We start from the raw sequence: 26238 nt of genomic DNA, 5'->3' as shown, positions 1-26238 counted from the left end.
AGAATAATAATGGTTATATAAGAACCAGCACTGATTGGATAAAATGCAACATTGTAAAAAGCACTGAGATAAGGGGGTAGCTTGCATAGGCTTAGATACAAGGTAATCACAGAGGTAAAATGTATATTAATATAACAGTGTTGGTTATGCAAAACTGGGGAATGGGTAATAAAGGGATTATCTATCTTTTTAAACAATAACAATTTTCATGTAGGCTGTCCCTTTAATATTGACATAATATGTCCCTTACAATCTGCCCTCTCTGTTCTTGGCTAGGGGCATCTAATCTTGGCTAGGGGCATCTAATGGTGTGCGGATGGGCAATTATGATGAATAATGCAAACAAAGGTGTGGCAGAAGAACGCAGTTTTAAGGAAACGACTCCAGTAATTGTGAGATGAGAACTATTACATTACACTCTCAGTGACAATAAACACCCACTGCTAGATAAACAGGATCATCCTGCACAAAGATCATTCCTATAATGTTTCACAGCACTTACCCACTGAGCGTGGGGACACTTAAAGGGACAGTATACACCACATTTTATATAGCTGCATGTAATAGACACTACTATAAAGAATAATATGCTTAGATACTGATATAAAAATCCAGTATAAAACATTTAAAAACTTATTTAGAAGCTCCCAGTTTAGCTCTGTTTAAAAGGTTAGCAGGAAAACCCACTGAAAGTGGGTGTAAAGCAAAAAAAAAAAAAATAGACACTCCCCCCATCCCCGTTCCTCTGCATATGAAAAGACTCTTTACACAAGAAGGAGCAAGCTGGAGTAGGTATACATCAGTATTCTTCTAAAACTTTGGGGCTTGGTTAGGAGTCTGAAAATCAGCGCAATGTTATTTAAAAATAAGAAAAACTATACATTTAAAAAAAAAAAAAAAAAAACCTGTATAGGCTAAATAAATGGATCATCTACAAAACATTTATGCAAAGAAAAATCTAGTGTATAATGTCCCTTTAAATAAATGTGGAATGGCATTGGTGACTTTTATTTTGCTTTAATTGTGGAGTGAGCATTAAGCTGCTATTCTGTGCTGTTGTTTTGCTGTGTTTTATGATTTAGAAATGCATAATGAATATTGCTCACTCATTTTTCTCCTTCTGAATAATGAAAGCTTAAAGGGACACTGAACCCAAATGTTTTCTTTCGTGATTCAGATAGAACAGGCAATTTTAAGCAACTTTCTAATGTACTCCTATTATCAATATTTCTTCGTTCACTTGCTATCTTTATTTGAAAAAGAAGGAATCTAAACTTCTTTTTTGGTTCAGTATTCTGGAGAGCACTTTTTTATTGGTGGGTGAATTTATCCACCAATCAGCAAGGACAACCCAGGTTGTTCACCAAAAATGGGCCGGCATCTAAACTTACAATCTTGCATTTCAAATAAAGATACCAAGAGAATTAAGAAAATTTGATAATAGGAGTACATTAGAAAGTTGCTTAAAATAGCATGCTCTATCTGAATCACAAAAGAAAAAATTTGGGTTCAGTGTCCCTTTAAGCAACTTTCTAATTTACTTCTATTATCAAACCATTCTCTTGGTATCTTTATTTGAAATGCACGAATGTAAGTTTAGATGCCGGCCCTTTTTTGGTGAATAACCTGGGTTATTCTTGCTGATTGGAGGATAAATTCATCCACTAATAAAAAAGTGAACCAAAAAAGAAGCTTAGATGCCTTCTTTTTCAAATAAAGATAGCAAGTGAACGAAGAAAAATTGATAATAGGAGTAAATTAGAAAGTTGCTTAAAATTGCATGCTCTATCTGAATCACGAAAGAAAAAATTTGGGTTCAGTGTCCCTTTAACCCCTTAACGACCAAGGACGTACGCCACACGTCCTCAAAAAAAATACACTTAATGACCGAGGACGTGTGGCGTACGTCCTTGGTCTGGAAAGCAGCTGGAAGCGATCCTGCTCGCTTCCAGCTGCTTTCCGGTTATTGCAGTGATGCCTCGATATGGAGGCATCCTGCAATAACCCCCCTTGGCCATCCGATGCAGAGAGAGCCACTCTGTGGCCCTCTCTGCACCGGACATCGATGGCCGGTATCGTTGGTGGGTGGGAGCTTACGTGGGAGGCGGGTGGGCGGCCATCGATGTTGTGTATGGAGTGGAGGGGGGCGGGATCGGGGGCGGGACCCACGGGGGCGCGCACGGGAGCGCGCGCGTGCACGGGGGTTGGAGGGCGGGCGCGTGCACGGGGCGGGAGCGGGTGGGAACCGCTACACTACAGAAAAACATAAAGTAAAAAGTAAACAAAAAAAATAAAGTTTAAACTTTAAAAATATAATGTAAGGGATCTGGAAGGGGTGGGGGGTTGGTCTTGGTGGGGGGGAAAGCTACACTACAGAAAATGGCTTTTTTTTTAATAAAATGGCAAATTTTTTGCAAAACTGGGTACTGGCAGACAGCTGCCAGTACCCAAGATGGCGCCCATTAAGGCAGAGGGGAAGGGTTAGAGAGCTGTTAGGTGGGGGATCAGTGAGGTTGGGGTCTAAGGGGGGATCATACACATCAGCATATGTAAATATGCTTTTTTTTTTTTTTTTTTTTTAAATGGCCAAATACCTTTTATTTTAGTACTGGCAGAGTTTCTGCCAGTACTTAAGATGGCGGGGACAATTGTGGGGTGGGGGAGGGAAGAGAGCTGTTTGGGAGGGATCAGGGGGTCTGATGTTTCAGGTGGGAGGCTGAGCTCTACACTAAAGATAAAATTAACCCTGCAAGCTCCCTACAAGCTACATAATTAACCCCTTCACTGCTAGCCATAATACACGTGTGATGCGCAGCGGCATTTAGAGGCCTTCTAATTACAAAAAAGCAATGCCAAAGCCATATATGTCTGCTATTTCTGAACAAAGGGGATCCCAGAGAAGCATTTACAACCATTTGTGCCATAATTGCACAAGCTGTTTGTAAATAATTTCAGTGAGAAACCTAAAATTGAGAAAAATTTAACTTTTTTTTTAATTTGATCGCATTTGGCGGTAAAATGGTGGCATAAAATATACCAAAATTGGCCTAGATCAATACTTGGGGTTGTCTACTACACTACACTAAAGCTAAAACTATCCCAAAAAGCTCCCTACATGCTCCCTAATTAACCCCTTCACTGCTGGGCATAATACACGTGTGGTGCGCAGTGGCATTTAGCGGCCTTCTAATTACCAAAAAGCAACGCCAAAGTCATATATGTCTGCTATTTCTGAACAAAGGGGATCCCAGATAAGAATTTACAACAATTTATGCCATAATTGCACAAGCTGTTTGTAAATAATTTAAGTTAGAAACCAAAAGTTTGTGAAAAAATTTGTGAAAAGTGAACGATTTTTTGTATTTGATTGCATTTGGCGGTGAAATGGTGGCATGAAATATACCAAAATGGGCCTAGATCAATACTTTGGGTTGTCTACTAAAAAAAAATATATACATGTCAATGGATATTCAGAGATTCCTGAAAGATATCAGTGTTCTAATGTAACTAGCGCTAATTTTGAAAAGAAATGGTTTGGAAATAGCAAAGTGCTACTTGTATTTATGGCCCTATAGTTTACAAAAAAAGCAAAGAACATGTAAACATTGGGTATTTCTAAATTCAGGACAAAATTTAGAAACTATTTAGCATGGGTGTTTTTTTGTGGTTGTAGATGTGTAACAGATTTTGGGGGTCAAAGTTAGAAAAAGTGTGTTTTTTTCCATTTTTTCCTCATATTTTATAATTTTTTTTATAGTAAATTATAAGATATGATGAAAATAATGGTATCTTTAGAAAGTCCATTTAATGGCGAGAAAAACGGTATATAATATGTGTGGGTACAGTAAATGAGTAAGAGGAAAATTACAGCTAAACACAAACACCTCAAAAATGTAAAAATAGCCTTGGTCCCAAACGGACAGAAAATGGAAAAGTGCTGTGGTCATTAAGGGGTTAAAATTGCATGCTCTATCTAAATCACGAAAGAAAAAATTGGGGTTCAGTGTCCCTTTAAGTTGCATTCCGCCGCTTCAGTGCGTGGGCCTGATCTGACTTCCTGTTTCTCTAGCTTTCACTAAATAGTAAACCAGCTCATATTACTGTAGCAGATGCATGACATCACGTTAGATAAGCCTTCCTGTAGAGACCCCAGCCCCCTTGTGGAGCTGTGACAAGTAGTAATAGACAGTGGAGACTGAACAAATGAAATTAAAAAAAGAAAATAAATAAAAGGTAAAATCCTTTAACAATTATGAATAATACATATTGCAATGATTTATTTAAGTATATGCACAAGCTTAGTGGGGGTTTTTTAATATAAAAATGAAACAGACTTTTTTATATACCTTTAAAGGGACATATGCGATGCATCACTTCCACAGTTTTAGCAATAAAATGCTTTGCTAAAAAATACAAAATTACCTTTCTATTTTGCACCTGAATAAACCTGGGCTTTTTTTTAATGTTTGAAGCTTTGATCCATGCAGCCACTAACAGTCCAGCCAAAGATTCAGTCTATTGGGTGCAGGAAACACAGCTTCAAAAAATAAATAAATGCATAAAAAGCTGTGAAGAATAGGAAATGGTAAATTTGCATTCTTTACCAAATATAAAAATGTTCAGTGTATTCTATTTTTTACTGATATAACAGATTCATTGTTACAATGGAAGTTATGCAGTAAAGTTAATAAATGTACAAACATATCAGCTACTGATTGATGTATATTCTCTAACAGGTGTATGTTTTCAGACTATTCAGTTGTTATTTGGTGTTTGCCTCTCCTTATTTTTTTAAATGATTATTTATTTTTTATGGTTGGAATGTTACGTACATGGTGACTTAACCCTTTAAGGACACAGCTTTCAGTTTGCTCAATTGTTTTATGACGGAAAAATTCCGTCATATGTCCTTAAGAGGTTAATATGATGCTATCAGGTATGGAGGCTGTCTTTTTCCTTAGAGAATGGTTAGAGTATTTGTTTGTATTGCTGATCATAGATATCAATGTGTTTAACCCCTCACAAAGTGGTTAGACACATGGGTAAAGTTCTGACCAGAAGATGTAAATCTTCCTCCTCCGGAGCAGGACACAGCTAGTCAGCCAATCAGAGGAGATTGTGGTACAACCCTGCCAAACACTTGCTCAGTCCTGTGTGACTTTATCTATGTGTTTAAAACCTCTGGGGAGAATAAACACATGGTTATTAAGGGTAAAAAAATAGAAATTACACCATAATGAGAGTATGTGTTATTTGCATTAGAACACATAGTTTTAATTCATGTTTAATTTTAAATATGCCCAATATATTAAAGCTTTATGACTAATATGTAGAATCAATTCATAAATAGATTAAAAAATACTTATTAGCATTACAATTCCAGCCAAAGAAACGTAGCAACACGCTGAGCGCCAGCAAATTTGTTATGAGTGCCACTTTAGGCACTATTGCCACTGGTTTACCACCCCTGCCCTATATATTTGTGCAAAATGATAGGCCAATTTGAGAATCCAATACCAAGATTTAAGGTTTCAGAATAAGATTTATAGTACCAGAGTTTTAATTCTCAATACTTTGTTCAGCTCAATTTATTTTGTGAATTAAACATTCCATGAACTACTCATTGCTAACAAACAGAGAATATACAGTCACTTACTGCTGGAATTCGCCAATTCTTTTGGTCCTGGAGACATGGGCTGTGCCGCACAACTCTGGCATAAGCAGTCCCTCCCATTGAAGGTTACCCGATCACCTGGTGGGAAAGGGCGCCTGGGTAGGAAAGACACAGAAGACTTTTGTTTACTGCAATGCTCTTTAAGTAATTTAATTCCCAGTATTTTATAAAATCAATATCGAACTTGGATAGCTGCCAAAAATATCACTCAGTCTTGAGTGGGCGGTAAATTGGAGACCCACAGTCTTCAGATAAACTCCAGCTAAATAATAGCGTTTTTTTTCTTGAGGGTATAAGATATTTGTACAACAAAATATGACTGAACATTATTCATTGAAAAACAGATACAGTGATATATTATTTTTTTTTTACACCTTATGAACTGGCGGTAAACTGCCAGGAAAAAGCTGAACAAGAAACAGAATACAGTGCTCAACCGTTCAGAAATAACAGAATATTTTAAATATGATGCCATGCATGCCAGGTGTGCATGTATACACGTGCTCACCAAATGTGCTTTAAAACATCTTAATGTAACGTATAGAAAATTGGAAAGAGAAACATATATAACCTAGAATGGCATACATAGGGCTAGATTACAAATGGAGTGCTAATTTAAAGTGCGCCCGTAAACGAGCAGATTTGCCGCTTACGGGCGCACATTAAATAACCAGCCATTACAAGTGGCTGGTTATTGTTACCGCTAACGCTTCGAAAATTAACCAGAGGTCAGATGTCTTGTTAATTTTAAAAATGTCCCCCAATTGCCCCAAAATAAAGTGTAGTATTGCTTAAAATTAAGATTAATTTGAGGGAATGTGGGGTGTTAAAAAAAAAAACAGCACTTAAAAGTGCCTTTACATTGAGGTCAATGGAGACTGTGTGTTCCCTGTAAATATATGAACATGAACAGCTACCTAGTAGATACTTGCTTATACTAAATCTAAGGTGTTGAACAGCTGCCTCGGAAGATACTCGTTTACACTGTATCTGAGGTCATGAGCAGTTGCCTCAGCAGATGCCTGCTTATACTAAATCTGAGGTCATGAGCAGTTGTCTCAGCAGATACCTGCTTATACTAAATCTGAGGTCATGGGCAGTTGCCTCAGCAGATGCCTGCTTATACTAAATCTGAGGTCATGGGCAATTTCCTCAGCAGATGCCTGCTTATACTAAATCTGAGGTCATGAGCAGTTGCCTCAGTAGATACTTGCTTATATTAAATCTGAGGTCATGAGCAGTTGCCTCAGTAGAAACTTGCTTATATTAAATCTGAGGTCATGAGCAGTTACCTCAGTAGATACTTGCTTATACTAAATCTGATGTTATGAACAGTTGCCTCAGCAGATACCTGCTCATACTAAATCTGAGGTCATGAGCAGTTGCCTCAGCAGATACTTGCTTATACTGAATATAAGGTCATGAGCAGTTGCCTCAGCAGATACTTGCTTATACTTAATCAGAGAACATGAACTGCTACCCAAGTAGATACTCGCTTATACTAAATCTGAGTTCACAAGCGGTTGCCTCAGCAGATACTTTCCTATACTAAATCTGTGGACATGAACAGTTGCCTCAGTAGATACTTGCTTATATTAAATCTGAGGTCATGAGCAGTTACCTCAGTAGATACTTGCTTATACTAAATCTGATGTTATGAACAGTTGCCTCAGCAGATACCTGCTCATACTAAATCTGAGGTCATGAGCAGTTGCCTCAGCAGATACTTGCTTATACTGAATATAAGGTCATGAGCAGTTGCCTCAGCAGATACTTGCTTATACTGAATCTGAGGTCATGAGCAGTTGCCTCAGCAGATACTTGTTTATACTAAATATGAGGTCATGAGCAGTTTCCTCAGCAGATACTTGCTTATACTAAATCTAAGGTGTTGAACAGCTGCCTCGGAAGATACTCGTTTACACTGTATCTGAGGTCATGAGCAGTTGCCTCAGCAGATACTTGCTTAAACTCTATCTGAGGTCATGAGCAGTTGCCTCATTAAATACCTGCTTATACTAAATCTAAGGTGTTGAACAGCTGCCTCGGAAGATACTCGCTTATACTGTATCTGAGGTCATGAGCAGTTGCCTCAGTAGATACCTGCTTATACTAAATCTGAGGTCATGAGCAGTTGCCTCATTAGATACCTGCTTATACTAAATCTGAGGTCATGAGCAGTTGCCTCAGTAGATACTTGCTTATACTAAATCTGAGGTAATGAGCAGTTGCCTCAGTAGATACCTACTGAAAAGTGCCTTTACATTGAGGTCAATGGAGACTGTGTGTTCCCTGTAAATATATGAACATGAACAGCTACCTAGTAGATACTTGCTTATACTAAATCTGAGGTCATGGGCAATTTCCTCAGCAGATGCCTGCTTATACTAAATCTGAGGTCATGAGCAGTTGCCTCAGTAGATACTTGCTTATATTAAATCTGAGGTCATGAGCAGTTGCCTCAGTAGAAACTTGCTTATATTAAATCTGAGGTCATGAGCAGTTACCTCAGTAGATACTTGCTTATACTAAATCTGATGTTATGAACAGTTGCCTCAGCAGATACCTGCTCATACTAAATCTGAGGTCATGAGCAGTTGCCTCAGCAGATACTTGCTTATACTGAATATAAGGTCATGAGCACTTGCCTCAGCAGATACTTGCTTATACTTAATCAGAGAACATGAACTGCTACCCAAGTAGATAATCGCTTATACTAAATTTGAGTTCACAAGCGGTTGCCTCAGCAGATACTTGCCTATACTAAATCTGTGGACATGAACAGTTGCCTCAGTAGATACTTGCTTATATTAAATCTGAGGTCATGAGCAGTTACCTCAGTAGATACTTGCTCATACTAAATCTGAGGTCATGAGCAGTTGCCTCAGCAGATACTTGCTTATACTGAATATAAGGTCATGAGCAGTTGCCTCAGCAGATACTTGTTTATACTAAATATGAGGTCATGAGCAGTTTCCTCAGCAGATACTTGCTTATACTAAATCTAAGGTGTTGAACAGCTGCCTCGGAAGATACTCGTTTACACTGTATCTGAGGTCATGAGCAGTTGCCTCAGCAGATACTTGCTTAAACTCTATCTGAGGTAATGAGCAGTTGCCTCATTAAATACCTGCTTATACTAAATCTAAGGTGTTGAACAGCTGCCTCGGAAGATACTCGCTTATACTGTATCTGAGGTCATGAGCAGTTGCCTCAGTAGATACTTGCTTATACTAAATCTGAGGTCATGAGCAGTTGCCTCATTAGATACCTGCTTATACTAAATCTGAGGTCATGAGCAGTTGCCTCAGTAGATACTTGCTTATACTAAATCTGAGGTAATGAGCAGTTGCCTCAGTAGATACCTACTTATACTAAATCTGAGGTCATGAGCAGTTGCCTCAGTAGATACCTGCTTATACTAAATCTGAGGTCATGAGCAGTTGCCTCAGTAGATACCTGCTTATACTAAATCTGAGGTCATGAACAGCTACCTCGGTAGAGATACTTGCTTATACTAAAGCTGAGGTCATGAGCAGTTGCCTCGGTAGATACTTTGCTTATACTAAATCTGAGGTCATGAACAGCTACCTCGGTAGAGATACTTGCTTATACTAAATCTGAGGTCATGAGTAGTTGCCTCGGCAGATGCCTGCTTATACTAAATCTGAGGTCACGAGCAATTGCTTCAGTAGATACTTGCTTATACTAAATCTGAGGTCATGAGCAGTTGCCTCGGCAGATGCATGCTTATACTAAATCTGAGGTCATGAGCAGTTGCCTTGGTAGATACTTGCTTTTACTAAATCTGAGGTCATGAACAGCTACCTCGGTAGAGATACTTGCTTATACTAAATCTGAGGTCATGAGCAGTTGCCTCGGCAGAAACTTGCTTATACAAAATCTGAGGTCATGAGCAGTTGCCTCAGCAGATACTTGCTTATACTAAATCTGAGGTCATGAACAGTTGCTTAGGCAGATACTTGCTTATACTAAATCTGAGGTCATGAGCAGTTGCCTCTGTAGATACTTGCTTATACTAAATCTGAGGACATGAGCAGTTGCCTCAGTAGATACTTGCTTATACTAAATCTGAGGACATGAACAGTTTCCTCAGTAGATACTTGCTTATACTAAATCTGAGGTCATGAGCAGTTGCCTCTGTAGATACTTGCTTAAAATAAATACTTAATCTAATTAATATTAGACTTATCTCAGACACGTGTCTGTGTGTGTTTGTGTGCAAACATATTTTGTACCATTTAATCATGCTCTTCTAAACCGTGTCCCACGCACCTCTAAAACTTAAAACTTCTAACTATAATAATGATACAGTCTATGTAAGCTTTTGATTATATCTTCAAGACTATTATTAACTAACATTATATTTTCCTAATCCATCAATTACTATGAAAAAATTGCACAAAAGAGAACCAAAAACCTATTAATTAAAAAGGCATCAAATAAAGGGACTCCCTGAGGATTTGGCTCACTTACTGCTAAATAAATGTTGATTTAATGTCTTTTTAATTAATAGTTTTCCGCAAGGACTGGTAACCTGGGCGTGCCTTGTTTTTTGTCCTCTTCTCTGACTTATTTATTATATTTGGTTATTTGTTTATATTTTACTGTTTGAAATCTAAAGCTCAGTGGTTACAGTGACACAATAGTTTCTATACATATCATGGTAATAGTCTCTTTCTTTGAGCTGTGGTGAAGAAAAACAAACTAACTTTTACTGATCTAATTTCTCAAACTACCTGACTATACTGTCAAGCGAAATTATTTTGGACTCACCCCCCTCCCCGGACTCCAAAATAATTTTAATTTAGGATTAAATATCACTTAGACTCGAGGGACATAAAGCCTAAACATTTTGTTTTATGATTCGGGTAGCACATACATCTTTTGTGTTAAATGGGTCACCATTTAATGGGATTAATTGAAGTTCAACCGGAAATTGACAGCTGTTCCATAGATGTAGCTAGGAATTCCATGGGTTTAGTTTACAAGTGGAATTGGCTATGTAATCTCTCTCTCTCTCTAATACATTTCTGCAAGTAAAGGGACAATATACTGAGACATGAAGCAGATAAAGGTTTTTATTGTATTCAAAGCAGTTTCAGGAACAGCCTTTCAAATGGGCTGGGTTCTCTCTCCCACCCACCATTGTAAGATTTAAAAAAATATATATATATATTATTAATAGCATAGCAAAAAACTATTTGAAGAAATCAAGTACTTGTGCACCGTCATCTTAGCACTCAAATGACATCTATCATGAATTTTACTGTGCGTCACCATATTATGTGAGAAATTTAGTGCACATGCAAATGTTAGTCCACCCTAAAATATTGCTTGAGCACTAGAAAATAGCTTTGGCCTTGTAATATAAGAGTAAAAATGGAGGCACTATTAATAGCGCTTGAGCAATGTTAAAGCAAAATAGAGCACATTTTTTGGACTCTAGGCATTTATGGACACTTCAGTGTTGTTTAATGTTATTAAGTTTATTATGCCAAGACTGGTATCTCTTATGAAAGGGGTATGAAACCCAAAAATGTATTTTGTGATTGAAATAGAGAATACAATTTTTAAAAAAAGTATCCAATTTGCTTCTATTATCAATTTTGCTTTGCTTTGTTCCCATGGCATTCTTTGTTGAGTGATATTTAGGTAGGCAGGAAATAACACTGCCATCTAGTGCTCTTGTAAATGTATAACAATCTTGTACAACTGTTGACATATAATGCTTCAGACTTGTGCACGCTCCTGAGCTTATGGTCTGCTTTTTAAAAAAATACAGAGAGGACAAAGAAAATGTAATAATATTAGTAAGTTAGAACACTGCTCTGTCTGAACTATGAAAGAAACATTTTGGGTTTCATGTCCCTTTAAGCTAATAATAACTAGAATCTATTTCTTTCCAATCACTGGGAATACTTGGATGTATCACTAGAATTAACCTTTTATTTTCCCAGAAAATGCTCCCATTGGGACCTGGAGCTCCTATAAATAGATAGCATATTACACATATTACTCCCCTTTGCCAATTACCTTTAAAAAAACGTGGTTTAAGAGGTTCTTCTGTTTTTCTTAACGTTTTCATTTCCCGGTATCATTGAAAGAAATATCTATAAATTAATTTTCCTTTACCGCGCTGGGATAAGCTGCTCAGTGTTCCATAAATCAAATTGTATAGAGTGTCGCCGGCTAACTAGCGTGTATAATGTAGAAGACAAAACACTTTCCATCTAATGATTGAAATGTATACAGTACATTTAATTATCAATAAAAAAATGATGTATATTGTTAATATAGGGAGAGATTACGAGTGGAGCGCAAAATTGCGCTTTTGCCAGCGCGGCATACACTTGTAATACCAGCTCACACAAATGTGCGCTGGTATTTGCAGTTAAACTCAATGCGAATGTGACCTCGTGTTCTCATTGCATGGAAGCTTTGTGCTCACGAGAGCGCACTTCCATAGGCTCCAATAAGTGCCCCGTGCTCATGCCAATAGTCACGGCAGAGAACCTCACACAGCAATGGGCAGCAAAGTTTAAATATATAAGTATGTGAATATATATATGTATGTGTTAATATGTTTATAAATACATATTAACTTAAAAATATATATGTATATAAGCACATACATATATATTTACAGGGAACACACAGTTCCCATAGACCGCAACATAAAGGCACTTTTCAGTGCTGTTTTTTTTTTTAACACCCAACTCCCGCTCACTTTAACCCCTTAGAACTGCTTTGTGCAGTTATATTTAATATCCAGAGGACTAAGTTAATTTACTGAGCTCAAAGTGAAACTGCGAGCAGCCTTGCAGTAGCATTAACCAGCCACTCGTAATGGCTGGTTATTTAACGTGCACCCGTAAACAGGTTAATTTGCCTATTTACTGGCGTACATCAAATTAGAGCTTCATTTGTAAACTAGCCATAGGCAGCTGTCTAGGGATGCTTTTAAATATGCTCCCAAATGATCTTACTTTATGTGTTCTGCATACTTGGCTGCAAATACATAAAGAAGAAGGAGTCGATCCGCTTCCAGGAAGTAAAAACAAACTTTATTCCAAACTTGTAGTTTTAAAACACATGTACGGGGAGCACCTTTACAATGCAGATTGCAGCAGGCAGAGCACTCGGCTTACGCGTTTCGGCTTAGTGAGCCGTAATCATAGCCTAATGTGCTATTGCCTCTATCACAATATAAAGGCACAAGACATACTATTATTGGCTAACACTTAAAATCAATCAAATAATAAATTGTCTGCTGCAACGTTTAACCCTTTCACAGCTACAGGTATAGTTTAAACAACAGCAATAGATTTTGAAGTTAATAATTATTGCATACAATCCAAAAAATTATTATCTCACTTGTTTATTAAATTTGGAAAAACTTATAACATGTATGATAATTAGTTTAAAATAGTTAAACCATTGAAGGGTCTTATTGCTATAAAAATCAATTTGGAATGGAACGTTATTTTTCTCAAACTTAATTATCTTCATGTTTGATATCGTTGATCTGTTTAGGGGGCACATTCACATGTGTTAAGTGCAATATTCCTAATTCACTGCCATTCATATTTATCCATTTGGAGTTACGTTTCAATCGTACTATATTCCCATGCCACATATGTGCAGTAAAAAAAATCTGGTATGTCTAGACTCCCCTAATAAAGTTTATTTTCTAGTACATAAGTCCCTCTCATATATATATATATATAATCTATATTATCAATAAGGGCCTCTATTTCCATTGGTGACAATTCAGAAAGGTGATCACAGTAACAGCAGTGGGACATATAATTCACTATAATCTACACAAACTTTTTTTTTTTTTTACAGTTTATGCCTGTAGCTATGTCACATGACATGAAATAATAATATATATAATATACATAAAGGCTTAGCAGCGAATGGGTTAAGAACAGACTGCAGATATGCTCTGAATCAGTGTAACTTACTTGCAGCTTGTGCATGCGAAGCAGTTCGGATGGTACGTTTTTCCTAAGGCTGTCACTACTTCCCCCTCTACGAACTCCCCACAGCCGCTGCAGCGAGTCCCATACATGCGCTGATAATCCAGTGTACACAGGTACTCTCCGTTCTTAATGAAGAATCCCCCTTGGGCCAAGTCGCAGCCACAAACTGTATAAAAACACACACAAAAAATATTAGCAATGGCAAATTTACATAAAAGCATCTTACAATTAAGAATACGAATTAAAGTGATAGTAAATCCTAGGGTTTTTGAAACGCTAGGTTTTACCAGTGCTACAAATAAAGGGGACTTTCAGTCATGAAGTATAAAAACGTCATGCTGCAAGTTCCTTTATTTGCAGAGAGTTTATGTCAAGCTGAACACCTCTGGCCACCCACTGTAAGATGCTATTTCCTCAATGAGGTGACATTTTCACCTCTAAGTCCAATTTCTGCTGCTGCTGCCTCTTGTTCACATAGGTTTTTCCAAAGCCAATAGTGCATTATTGAAATCTAAGGGACAGTCTACACCAGAATTGTTATTGTTTAAAAAGATAGATTATACCTTTATTACCTATTATTACCCATTCCCTAGTTTTGAATAATCAACACAGTTATATAAATAGTAGAGAAAAAAAAATCAGTTTTTATGCCTGATGAAATGACCCGTCTGGTGGTCGAGAAACGCGTTGTTGGAACAAATAAAGCCTTGTTTTTTACTTTATATTTTGGAAGTTGTCTTGTATGCTGACTGGGAGTACCCCTGTCGTTTTTATCATTATCTGCATTGCCGGTGAAAATAGGAGCATATTGAACCCAATCTAGGAGACTACTTGAATTTCCAAGACAGGGTGATAGCCACTGCAAAGTGCTAGTCTGCCTGCCAGCACCGGTCACAGAACGGTGCAACTACATCTGGTAAGCTTAATACAACCAATGTGCTTACACACCTATTTGGTACAAAATACACTATGAGGCGCCCTCTTTCTTCTCTACTATTTCAGATTGCCTAAACACACCGGGCTCAAGCCGAGCTGCCTCGGATCTACCCACAGATCATCACGTTCATCTTTTTGAACAGTGTCCTCATACTTGGAATCATTAACACCATCAGCGTATGAACATTGGATTTCAAACACATTCATCTGGTGCGCCCCCATAAGATACCCTCACAGGTTTTTCTTTTTTCCTTATTAACAGTTATATAAATACACTTTTTACCTCTGTGATTACCTTGTATCTAAGCCTCTGCAGACTGCCCCCTTATTTCAGTTCTTTTGAAAGACATTAATTTAGAGCTGGCTCACTGGAACTCCACGTGGGTCAGCACAGTGTTATCTATATGACAAACATGAACTAACACCCTCTAGTGGTGAAAAATGCCCTTAGGGAAGAGGCGGCCTTCAAGGGCTTAGAAATTAGCATATGAACCTCCTAGGTTCAGCTTTCAACTAAGAATACAAAGAGTACAAAGCGAAATTGGTGATCAAAGTAAATTGGAAAATTGTTTAAAATTATATTCTCTATCTGAATCGTGAAAGTGTATTTTGGACTAGACTGTCCCTTTAGTATAAGTGGCACATTTATCAAGTGTTAAAGGGACAGTCTACTTGAAAATTGTTATTGTTTAAAAAGATAGATAATCCCTTTATTACCATTCCCCAGTTTTGCATAACTAACACAGTGATATTAATACACTTACTACCTCTGTGATTACCTTGTATCTAAAAGGACTCTTAGAATCTCAGTTAGTTTTGACAGACATGCATTTCAGCCAATCAGTCCTGACTCCTAAATAACTCCACGGGAGTGAGCACAATATTATCTATATGACACACATGAATTAGCACTGTCTAACTGTGAAAAACTGTAAAAATGCACTGAGCTAAAGGCATTTTTCAATGGTTTAGAAACCAGTTTGAGCCTACCTAGGTGTAGCTTTCAACAAAGAATACCAAGAGAACAAAGCAAATTTGAAGATAAAAGTAAATTGGAATGTTGTTTAAAATTGGATGCCCTATCTGAATGCTGAACGTTTAATTTTGACTAGACTATCCCTTTAACAGCAATTTCAAATGACAAATAAAGATAAACACATTAATACAAATGGATAATTGATAACACAACAAAAAGATTCATGTTTATAGTACAATGTTCTTTTACATTTTCAGAGATTAAAAACATTAAATACTTTTTGTAAAATTTTATGAGAAAAAAATGTGTAATGTTCCTTTTAAAACTGTTGTAGAAAATACTATAGTAAATTGCTTGTCATTTTGAAGATATTCTGAAATCAGAATTAGTAGACTAGTGTCCTTAGACTGAGAAACATGCAGGGCTGCTGTTAGAAGATAGCTGTGGGGCTGTAGCCCAGAGTATGACCTTGTTAAGCCATAAACCTCATCTGCACTTCAGCCTGCAGATATTAATGTCCCTGTCACGGCCGACTCTGGGGCTGATATTGAAAAGCTCGCCGGCAAAGAGAGAAATCATGTGATATTTTTTAGACCTTATATTGTAATGAAGATGTCTCTCCTTCATATACAAAACCTGCATAGTGAGATAAATAGCATTCAAATTTAAATTGGTTTCTTACTTTTTTTAGGGACCTCTCCAAGCAGCGAGCTTAAGAATTTCAGGCCGTTTCTAAAAAGGTATAGTGCTTGAATACTGGTGCACAGGCACTCAAAGCATATGTGCGTATGCCACTGCATAACAGTAAGCATTTTTACTAGAAGCATTTTTGCTAAAGGAAGTATATTGCAGAAATGCTTCTATTTAATATTGAAATGCACCCCTACTCATTTCAATTTTGAAGTTTCTATCTATTTAAGGACGTTTACTCCTTCTGTTTAGTTGATCATTGGTTTAAAGGGACAGACTAGTAAAAAATGAAACTTTCATGAGTCAGATAGGGCATGCAATTTTAAACAACTTTCCAACTAACTTTTATCATCAAATTTGCTTTGTTCTCTTGGTATTCTTTGTTTAAAGGTAAACCTAGGTAGGCTCAGATTTTATTTCTAAGCCCTTGAAGACCTCTTATCTCAGTGCATTTTGATAGTTTTGACAGAGCTAGTTTATGTGTGCCACATAGATTACATTGTACTCCCTCCCGTGGAGTTACTTAGGAGTCAGCACTGATTGACTAAATTGCAAGTCTGTCAAAAGAACTGAAATAAGGGGGCAGTCTGCAGAGGCTTAGATACAAGGTAATTAAATTCAAGGTATTAGTATAACAGTGTTGGTTGTGCAAAGCTGGGGAATAGGTAATAATGGGATTATCTTTTAAAACAATAACAATTTTTTTTTTTTATTATTATTATTTTTATTAAATTTCCAAGACACAAACATAACATAAAAAGGACAAAATTAGACATCCATTGATCAAAACAAAGAATAAGATTCTTCTATGTTTACAGAGACTTAATTATTCAAAACAGATATTCTAAAATGTTTTACACTTTAGATTTTTTTTTAAACAAAAAAGAAAAACAGCTCTGTTGATTAATCACAACAAAAAACAAAAATAAAATTCTTCTATATTTACAAAGACATACTTATTCGGAACAGATATTCTTATACTTTAAATCTTTTGTACAAAAAAAGACAACTCTGTTAACTTAAATTATGGCTTCTGCCTGGGAGTTTACCAGGCTGAAACCAACTTTAACCCAGATCTTGTTATTACAGTACCTAATATTACCTCTCAATGACATAACCAATCTCTGAATCCCTGAATTTTCCTCTTTAACAGTATCCTCTATATATACTTCCGTAATTCTAAACATGAAATTGCCCTCTTATGACGTAATGTAATTATTTCTAAAAAAAGGACCTCTTACTTCCTTTAAAAAATGCTTGTATAGTATACAGTATATCTATACTGTTGAACACCCTAACCTCTCCGCTCAGAGATATCTGAACTTGAGGTATAGGGTGTGCGGGGAGAAGAAGGGGAGTGAGAGAGAAAAAAAAAAGGTGAAAAAACTCTCTTTTATGTCCTATTTCCTATTAACCACTGTGAGGGTAGGACTCCTGCTACTACAAGATTCAAAAATGGTATAGCATTCTGGAATGGTTCTAAGAATTGCCGCTGCAACACCTGAGGCCAGGAACTTATGAAACTTTTCCATTTTCTAAAATAACTTTTGTATTGTTTATCTGATCCAACCTTCAAGTTTTGTCTGTCTATTATCATCTGCATTTTTATAATATTTACAAATTCTCTAATACTTGGAATTTCTGTTTTCTTCCATTTTTTAAACAATAGACTTCTTGCCGCTAATATGACTAAATTTGTGAGATGTCTGTCGCCCGTATTTTCTGTATGTCTTAAGAAAAATATTTATATCGGCTGCAATTCTATCTTTACTTCAAGATATAAATTTAACCAATATTGTATCCTTGCCCAATATTGTCTCACTTTGGGACAGCTCCACAGACAGTGTAACAAGTTTGCGTCTGGTGCCGCACATTTAAAACACTTCCCAGATTTAGAGATAGTCCATTTCGCTAATCTTACTGGAGTCAAATAAAAATTATTAATTAGTTTGCACTGCGGCTCCCTCCAATTAATACCGTTGGTTGCTTCAACTGACAATTTTATACTATTTGTAATATCTGCCGTTTGAACCGTATCGAAATATTTCATAAATTTGTCTTTAGCCTGGTTCATATGATCTCGCCCTTTAACCCTCAATATTTTTTGATACCACCAAGAGATTGACCGTTTCCCAGCTTGATATAACTTTAGACCCTCAACTATTTGTTCTTGTTTCCAATCCATTGTCACCTCTCTATTATATTTCTCAACATAGTGGCGCACTTGAAGATATGCATAATAATTTTTTGCTGGGAGATTGTATTCTGCAGCCAGACTCTGAAAAGTACGTATCTGTCCTCCTATCTCCTCTTTAAATTGTATGAATTGGCTAAGTCCTTTCCCTCTTCATTCCAGGAATAATCTATTTTCATGCCCTGGGGAGAAATCTACACACCCACTAATCGGTAAATATGGGGACACCTGAAATTCCTGGCCTACCAGCCTACAATACTGTTGCCAAGCCCTAATAATATTTGCAAACGTTGGCATGGAGCTGACGTTAAGCGGGAGTTTCTTGTACTGATAGTGAAGTATAGCTTGTAAGCTAAACGGGGCAATCATCTCTGTTTCTAAGTTATAATATGTTACATGTTCTGAATTGGTCAACCAATCTAGTGCATATTTCACCAACGTGACATAATTATAATACTTAATGTTCGGAACTGAAAAACCATGAATTGTTTTATATTACTCATTTTCTCCATTGATATTCTGGGTTTCACCCCCCCCCCAGATAAAAGTTGTGTATGCTCTGTTATATTTTCCTATGTCTTTTTTAGATAAAAGAATAGATAAATTTTGTATTAAAAATAAAAGTCTGGGAAATAGAATTGTTTTTATTAACATACACCTAGCCGATAATGAGAGATAGTATAGATTCCATTTTTTTAGGTCTGTATGAATATTATTAAAGAATTCACTATAATTCAAACAATACCATTCATTCGGGTTTCTGCTAATCTTGATACCAAGATAATTAATATTTTTGACTTCTCTAAATATATGCGTCGTACTTACTCTTGTTTTATTTACCCACAACAACTCTGACTTAGTGGGATTAATTTTGTATCCTGAGAAAGAACTAAATTCCGCTAAGATTTCCATAAATTTTGGGATACTTTCTACTGTATTCTGTAAAAAAAGAATATTGTCTGCATATAGTGAAATCAGCACGCTCTCTTTGCCCATGTATACTGGTTGTATTACCTCCCTGATGTATATTGCCAGAGGTTCCAAAGCTAGATTAAACAGTAACGGCAACCTTGACGTGTACCTTTTCCCAAAGATATGTGTTGTGTGAGTTCCCCATTTACCAATATCTGCGATCTAGGTTTACTATAAATCAATTTGATCAGGTCAACCAGGCAGCCCGAAAAAACATATTTTCCAAGTGCAGTTATCAAATGGTCCCATTCAATAGAATCAAATGCTTTTTCTGCGTCTACTGTGACTAACGCTAGATCTTTATCTTTGTTATCATTATATGCTTTTCCGCCGGCCTGGTCGACCTGATAAAAAAAATCGAACATTGTTAAAACCCTTCTCATATTGCGTACTGAATTCCTGTTTGGTATAAAACCTGCCTGGTCTGTATGAATCAATTTGCTCACTACTTTTTTGAGTCTATCTGCTATCACTGACATGAGTATTTTATAATCCTGGTTTAGCAGGGAGATAGGGCGATACGAGGATAGTTCTTCTACGCTTTTCCCTTTCTTATGGATTAGAGTTATCACTGAGTTAGAGAAGTACGGTGAGTTCAACGCTTTTTTTTTATAGTAGTCATTATATTGACTCTCAAGTGTTCCACCTACTGTATCAACAAGTATTTTATAAAATTCAATTGAAAGCCCGTCTGGACCGGGCGCTTTTCCTGTTTTCCCCTTTTGAATTGTCTTTACTATCTCTGACTCTGCAATTGGGGCGTTAATTTGATTAAGCTCCTCCTCCGATACCCGGGGAGTAATTATTTTTTCCCAGAACTGATTCTTAATACCTATATTAATCTCGCCACTGGCATATATCTTCTGGTAGTACCTAAAAAATGCATCTTTAATTTCTATTGGATTAGTGTAGATTCTTTTCCCTTCTCTGATAGCAGATATTCGTTTTTTCTGTTTCCTGAATTTCGTAATCTTTGCCAGATGTTTTGTGGATACCCCTTGATACCCTTAATAGATAGTACTGACTTTTAGATCTTCACCTGCCCATTTATTTTTCAGAAAATCCTCTCTTTCTGACTTAGATAATATATATTTTCTCCACGTACCCTGATTTGGATTTTTTAAATACTTATCATATGCATTTCTTAATTGATTTGATAGTTGCGTTTCTCTTGCCCTCCTACTGCGCATCATTTTGACCATGTAAGCCTTTATTTCTCCGCGTAACACTGCTTTCCCTGCCTCCCAAAAAAATTCTGTTTTATTTCTGTACTCTGTATTCTGTGAGCAATACTCTTACCATCTAGTTTTTAACCAGTTCACAAAATGAATGTTTTTAATCATGTATGCTGGGAAGCGAAATGTGTCCCCCCCCTTCCTACATTAGAGTCCACCTTTATCTTCAAACCTATAATTGCGTGATCTGAGAGGATTATGTCAGCTATACTTGTTTCCATCTCATACCTTAACATTTGCTCGTCTATAAAAAATAGATCAATGCGAGAGAAATTTTTATGGGCCTTGGACTCACACGTAAACATCCGATCTGCTGGGTGTTGTGCTCGCCAGATATCTGTTAATTTTAAAGTCTTGATATAATCTCTAAAATATTTGGCTTCCCGGTGATTTGTCTGACTGTTTCTACTCCTGAATCTGTCTAGCTCTGGATATAATGTGAAATTCATGTCACCCGCTATGACTAGTTTCTGACCCAAGTGTGGTGTTAATTTGTGTTGGATTTTCTGCCAGAACTGTTTCTCAAATTTATTGGGGCCATATATGTTGCACAATATCCACTTTACTTTATCTATCTGCATTTGAAGTATAATGTACCTGCCATGAGGGTCTAGTTCTTGTTTTATTATTCCATATGACAGGTTCTTACTCATTATAATGACTACTCCTCGCTTGCGTTTGTTGCATGGTGTGGCTATTATTTCTGCTACCCAGTTTACTTTTAATTTCTCTATCTCAGTGCTTTTTAAGTGTAACTCTTGTAAAAAAATAATTTCTGGTTTCTTACTTTTTAGCAGTCTCATAACATTTTTCCGTTTAATAGGGGAGGTTATCCCCCCCCCACGTTCCAAGATACCAGATTCACCGAGGAAGACATAGCTGCTCTAACCTATTTCTGCATAAACAATAACAATTCTGGAGTAGACTGTTCTTCTAAATAAAGAAAACTCAGGTATACAGCATTACACATTTCCTTGCTTACAGTTACATCAGGGATAGCAGATAATTTATGTAAAATGTCATCACAAGCCCATTCTCTCTTCTTTACCTCTCTCCTTGCTCTGTGTAATAAAGACACTACCTCACACATTTAACATAGGTGACACCTTTACATTTGGGAGGGCTACACTAATGAATGAAGGTGCATCAAACTCCTCAGAAACATCACTAATTTGCCAAAATGTGGAAGTTTTTTTTTTAATAACTAAAATAAGAGTTAACTGTATCTACTCCCACTGATGTCATATGTACCACTGTAAGAGAAGGCTACAACTTGACTGCCCTTCGTATAAAGAAAGGCTTTCTTTGTTGATGATGAAATTTCCTTTCCTTTAATATCACTAAGAATATCACATGGTTACTACTAAAAAAGTCAAATAAGGGGCATGATCCTACTCTACAGAAAGACAGAAAGACTCTGTATAATAAAACACATGAATATAATGAGATATTGAAGTAATTCAATTTACATTAATGCATCAATCCCATTTCTTAATTTGAGCCTAGAGAGATAAAACACTTGTTTTGCATGCTGCAGATTTGCTAAATTAAAAGCAAAAATGAACTCTTTATGCTGCTGTTGTCCTTCCTCTTCTTTAAAGGGACATTATATGCAATCTTTGTTCATCCGTGTAAACAAGCAGCATTTAAAAAAAAAAAAATTACCTAGAAAATATATATGGTACAGCTATTTAAATTCAAACTAACATTAATACACAGTATTAGCTGTATACTGTTGTTCATTGTCTTATAGGTACATTCTGTAACGTTTGTGCGGACAAGTTCTCTACTTGAGAATGAGTAAGCCTGCAATCTTGATATATTTTTTCTCTATAATGGCATGACTAAGAGCCATTGAGAGCAATTTAACATTTTCAAAGAAGGAACTAAAGTGCTACTGCACAGGCAAACAGCAACTAAGTTATAAATCCAGCCAATGATTTAAATTCTTTGTGTAAGCACAGTAGCGCTGCAGTCTGCTATGTGACAACAAAGAGCATTTGCAGTGTGTGCCTCTGATTGGCTGGATCTATCCTGTCCCTGTTTTTTTGTATCTCTGTAAGTAAAGAAAAAAAAAGAAAAAAACAAAGCTTTCAGAGACAATGATTTAAAAAAACAAAAAAAAAACAACAACATTTAGACAAACTAATATCTTGCTGGAGAAAAAACTGCCACAACATGTCAACTTGAAAATTGTGGACTTCATAAAGAGTTTCACCCATAATTCTGCACAGCCACAAGTTTACAGTTGTTCTCTATTATAATTAATGAAGCAGCATATATATTTTGATGACAGATAAGAACCATAGCCCCAAAAAGTTTGCCCAATATTTTCTAAAAGTATAAACTTATCTAGTTCGTAGGGTAGCCTTATGCTTATCCCAGGCATTCACCCCTCACAGTGTTTGTCATTACCACCTCTTGTGGAAGTTTATTACATGAATCTATCACTCTTTCTGTAAAGAAGCTTCCTCAAATTACTCCTGAATCTACTACCCTTCAGCTTTGCAGTGCTAAACATTAGATCCCAGTCATAATAAAGTCATAATAAAGAAAAAGAAAACCTGAAGTGAGTTATAAAGAAAGAAAAGATCAATAAAAACAAGACAACTTCATGTCATTTTAAAAAGCGAGACATGACCGCGACACAAGATACTTTGCAGTGTCAGTGCAGTCTTTATGAATTCCATATCCCTTCATAAGTGCCAGTAAAAACTTTTGGCCACGCCTCTGAAACGCTCTGGGATGCACATAGCCAGTACCTTAGGACACGTTTCGTTCTATTCAGCGATATTATACTTTACCATAACAACTCAGACGTGTTTCTGGCGAGCCTGCAGACTCGCCAGAAACAGCAGTTATGAAGCAGCGGTCTAAAGACCGCTGCTCCATAACCCTGGCCGCCTACTCTGATGAGATGGACAGGAATCACCGGAATTCAACCTGAACGAGCACAAGAGCTGATGGTGCAATGCTGAATACGGAGAGCGTATTGCTCTTCGCATTCAGCGATGTCTGTCGGACCTCATAGTTGTTAGTTGTAGAAAGTGAAAATAGGCCTCATAGTTGTTAGTTGTAGAAAGTGAAACTTAATGAATTATAAATCTGATTGCGTCTTTACAAACAGGCCTCTGGGCAAACATAAGCTTCTATGGATATAGTACATGCTGTACTGCTGCAAAACAGTGAAGACGTGATACTAGATTATTCCATTTCCATGCCATTTTTTGTAAATGATTGGAATATTATATTTTACATGTAGTATAGAAAAGCACCTGTCCTTTAATCATTCTTATATTAAAGTATAACAGTTGCAAAGTATGTTTGGCATACGCAGTGCACAGTCTCTGATTTCTACTAGGCATATATAAACAATTTCTTGTAAGGAACATAATAGTATAATATAAACCTCCAAAGTGTTAAATGATTGTATTATTCCACAAATGGAAAGTGATCTTCAGAATGCATTATGTGAATGAAAATGAGTTATCTCTTTGCCTGCGAGGGGTTAATATAGTAGCATAACATGGGCGTAATATAATCATGCCAAGATTTAACTGGCTATATAAGGCGCCAGGTAGTTACAGAATAAAACTGCCAGATGGGAATGTTTATTAAGCACCCGTATGACCTGGCACACGCAGCATCAGATGGTAGAAATGAATGGCATTGATTCATTGTATCTCTTTTTGTCTATCAACGCATCACACATACTGTAACACTGCTGCTTCTGACATATCCTTACTTGTATTGTAACTCTATTATAATACACAGGAGTCTATAAAAGGCCACAAACAGTTCTGCAGAACTGGAAGTGCAAGGTGTAGAACTACAGTTATTGACTTGCTCTTTATTTGTGATACCCTAAGGTAAAATTACTGTCCAATAAAAGTCCAGAAATATTTGTTTTAACCTTATCTTAAATATAGTAGAATTAAATGCTTAATAAAAAGACAATGCAACAACACATTTTAAATTTCAGATGATCAGAACAGTAGATTTTTTAAATAAAAAAAATATTTTTTCAAATTTGCCGCCCCCCTGTATCATGTGACAGCTATCATCCAATCACAAACAGGTATATGTATACACTGTGAACTTAGTAGGAGCTGGTGCCTCAGAGAGTTTTCATATAAAGAGACTGTGCAAAATTTGATCTCCTAAAATTGCATCCTCTATCTGTACACTGTTTATTTACATAATGTTATAGTTTATTGTGCAAATCAATATAAACCCTTATAGCTTGTGGTGTAGTTATGTTTTGTGATGTTTTAGGTGCAGGAAATTCTGCTGCCAAAATGTTTTATGTTATATTTGCTTCATATATATTTCTCAAAACTGAGCAGTTGTTAACCCATTGCATTCAGATAGATTTACAACTTCTGTCAGTAGCATATACTTCCATCTGCTACATATAGAGCGCTGTTAATCCCATCTGTCTGTCAAATACAGAAAGGTTACTGAATAACCCTTTCTTTCAGCAGCATATAAAGCAGTGATTAACCCCTTCTGTCAGCAGCAAACAGAGAAGTGAGAAGCCTCTTGTGTCAACAGCATATAAAGCAGTGATTAACCCCTTCTTTCAGCCATGTAAAAAGCAGTGACTAATTCCTTTTTTCAGCTGTACATAGAGTAATGATTAACCCCACCTTTTAGCTGCATAGATTAACCACATAAGCACTGATACCTATAGCAGCCTGTTTCAGTGCAAGACCTGCCCCTTTTATAGTCTGCATAAACAGTTCTCCTGATTCTTAAACATGTGTAGATGTCTCCTAAATTTTATATCTGGCTCCCAAGTAAGATACAATTTTGTAAAGTGTTGCCTCACACCATTTTAAAATAAAGACCTGGGAAAGGATGTAAGGGGGCTGAGTCTGAATAGACTAGATCAGTAAGGGCCAACTACCTAACACAAGGGGGCCGCAGATCATTATTTTAAAAACCTTAAGGGCCGCATATAAAATGTATGGCAACTAAACAAAGAAAAAAAACTATTTCCTGAAAATGCCCACAGTTGCAGGGTTCCCTCTATGTGCTGTTCTACCATTCAAAGTTTTTTTTGGAGCTGACACCTTCTTTACCCACCCACCAGAAATCACCAGAACACACATTTTTAGCTAAACTCTTTCTTAATTCCACAAAAACTATGACAGATAATCTTAGTTCTGCTTTTCCCAGGGGCCCCAGTTGACCATCGCTGGTCTAGATTGACCTTTGGTCCAGGGGCAGACAGTCAGACAGTTCTGCATGGGCCAAATGATCCGAGTTAAAGAGTGGGATGCCCAGGGTATGACTCAGGCATTCTTCACTGGGTTTGATATTCCTTTGCAAGGTTTGGTAGGTTTTAGATTTCCTGGAGGGAAATATAAGCACAAGACTATCCTACAAACTAATGAAGCTTACACTTTATAGGGAAAGTGGGTAGACTTGTTGGGCCTATATAGATATTATCTGCCGTCAAAATCTATGTTGCTTATACACAAAAATTATGAGAGGGACAGAAAGACTGAGTTGGAACTAGTACAATCCCACAATACAGGCGGGGATTG

General features: G+C 36.7%; 1 protein-coding gene across 1 annotated transcript in view; it reads right to left on the bottom strand.

The window, feature by feature from the left end:
• Positions 1–26238, bottom strand: part of ABLIM1 (actin binding LIM protein 1) — a 383296-nt gene that overhangs the window by 261353 nt on the left and 95705 nt on the right. The window contains exons 3-4 of the mRNA XM_053692692.1: positions 13666–13849; positions 5657–5769 (exon numbers count right to left, since the gene is read on the bottom strand). Of these exons, the coding sequence (XP_053548667.1) occupies positions 5657–5769; positions 13666–13849 (297 nt within the window). The remainder of the gene's footprint in view (positions 1–5656; positions 5770–13665; positions 13850–26238) is intronic.

The sequence above is a fragment of the Bombina bombina genome, chromosome 9 (assembly GCF_027579735.1).
Source record: "Bombina bombina isolate aBomBom1 chromosome 9, aBomBom1.pri, whole genome shotgun sequence".
Classification (NCBI taxonomy): Eukaryota; Metazoa; Chordata; class Amphibia; order Anura; family Bombinatoridae; genus Bombina; species Bombina bombina.
Note: the sequence above shows the minus strand (reverse complement) of the source record. Positions and strands in the feature narration are given on the sequence as shown.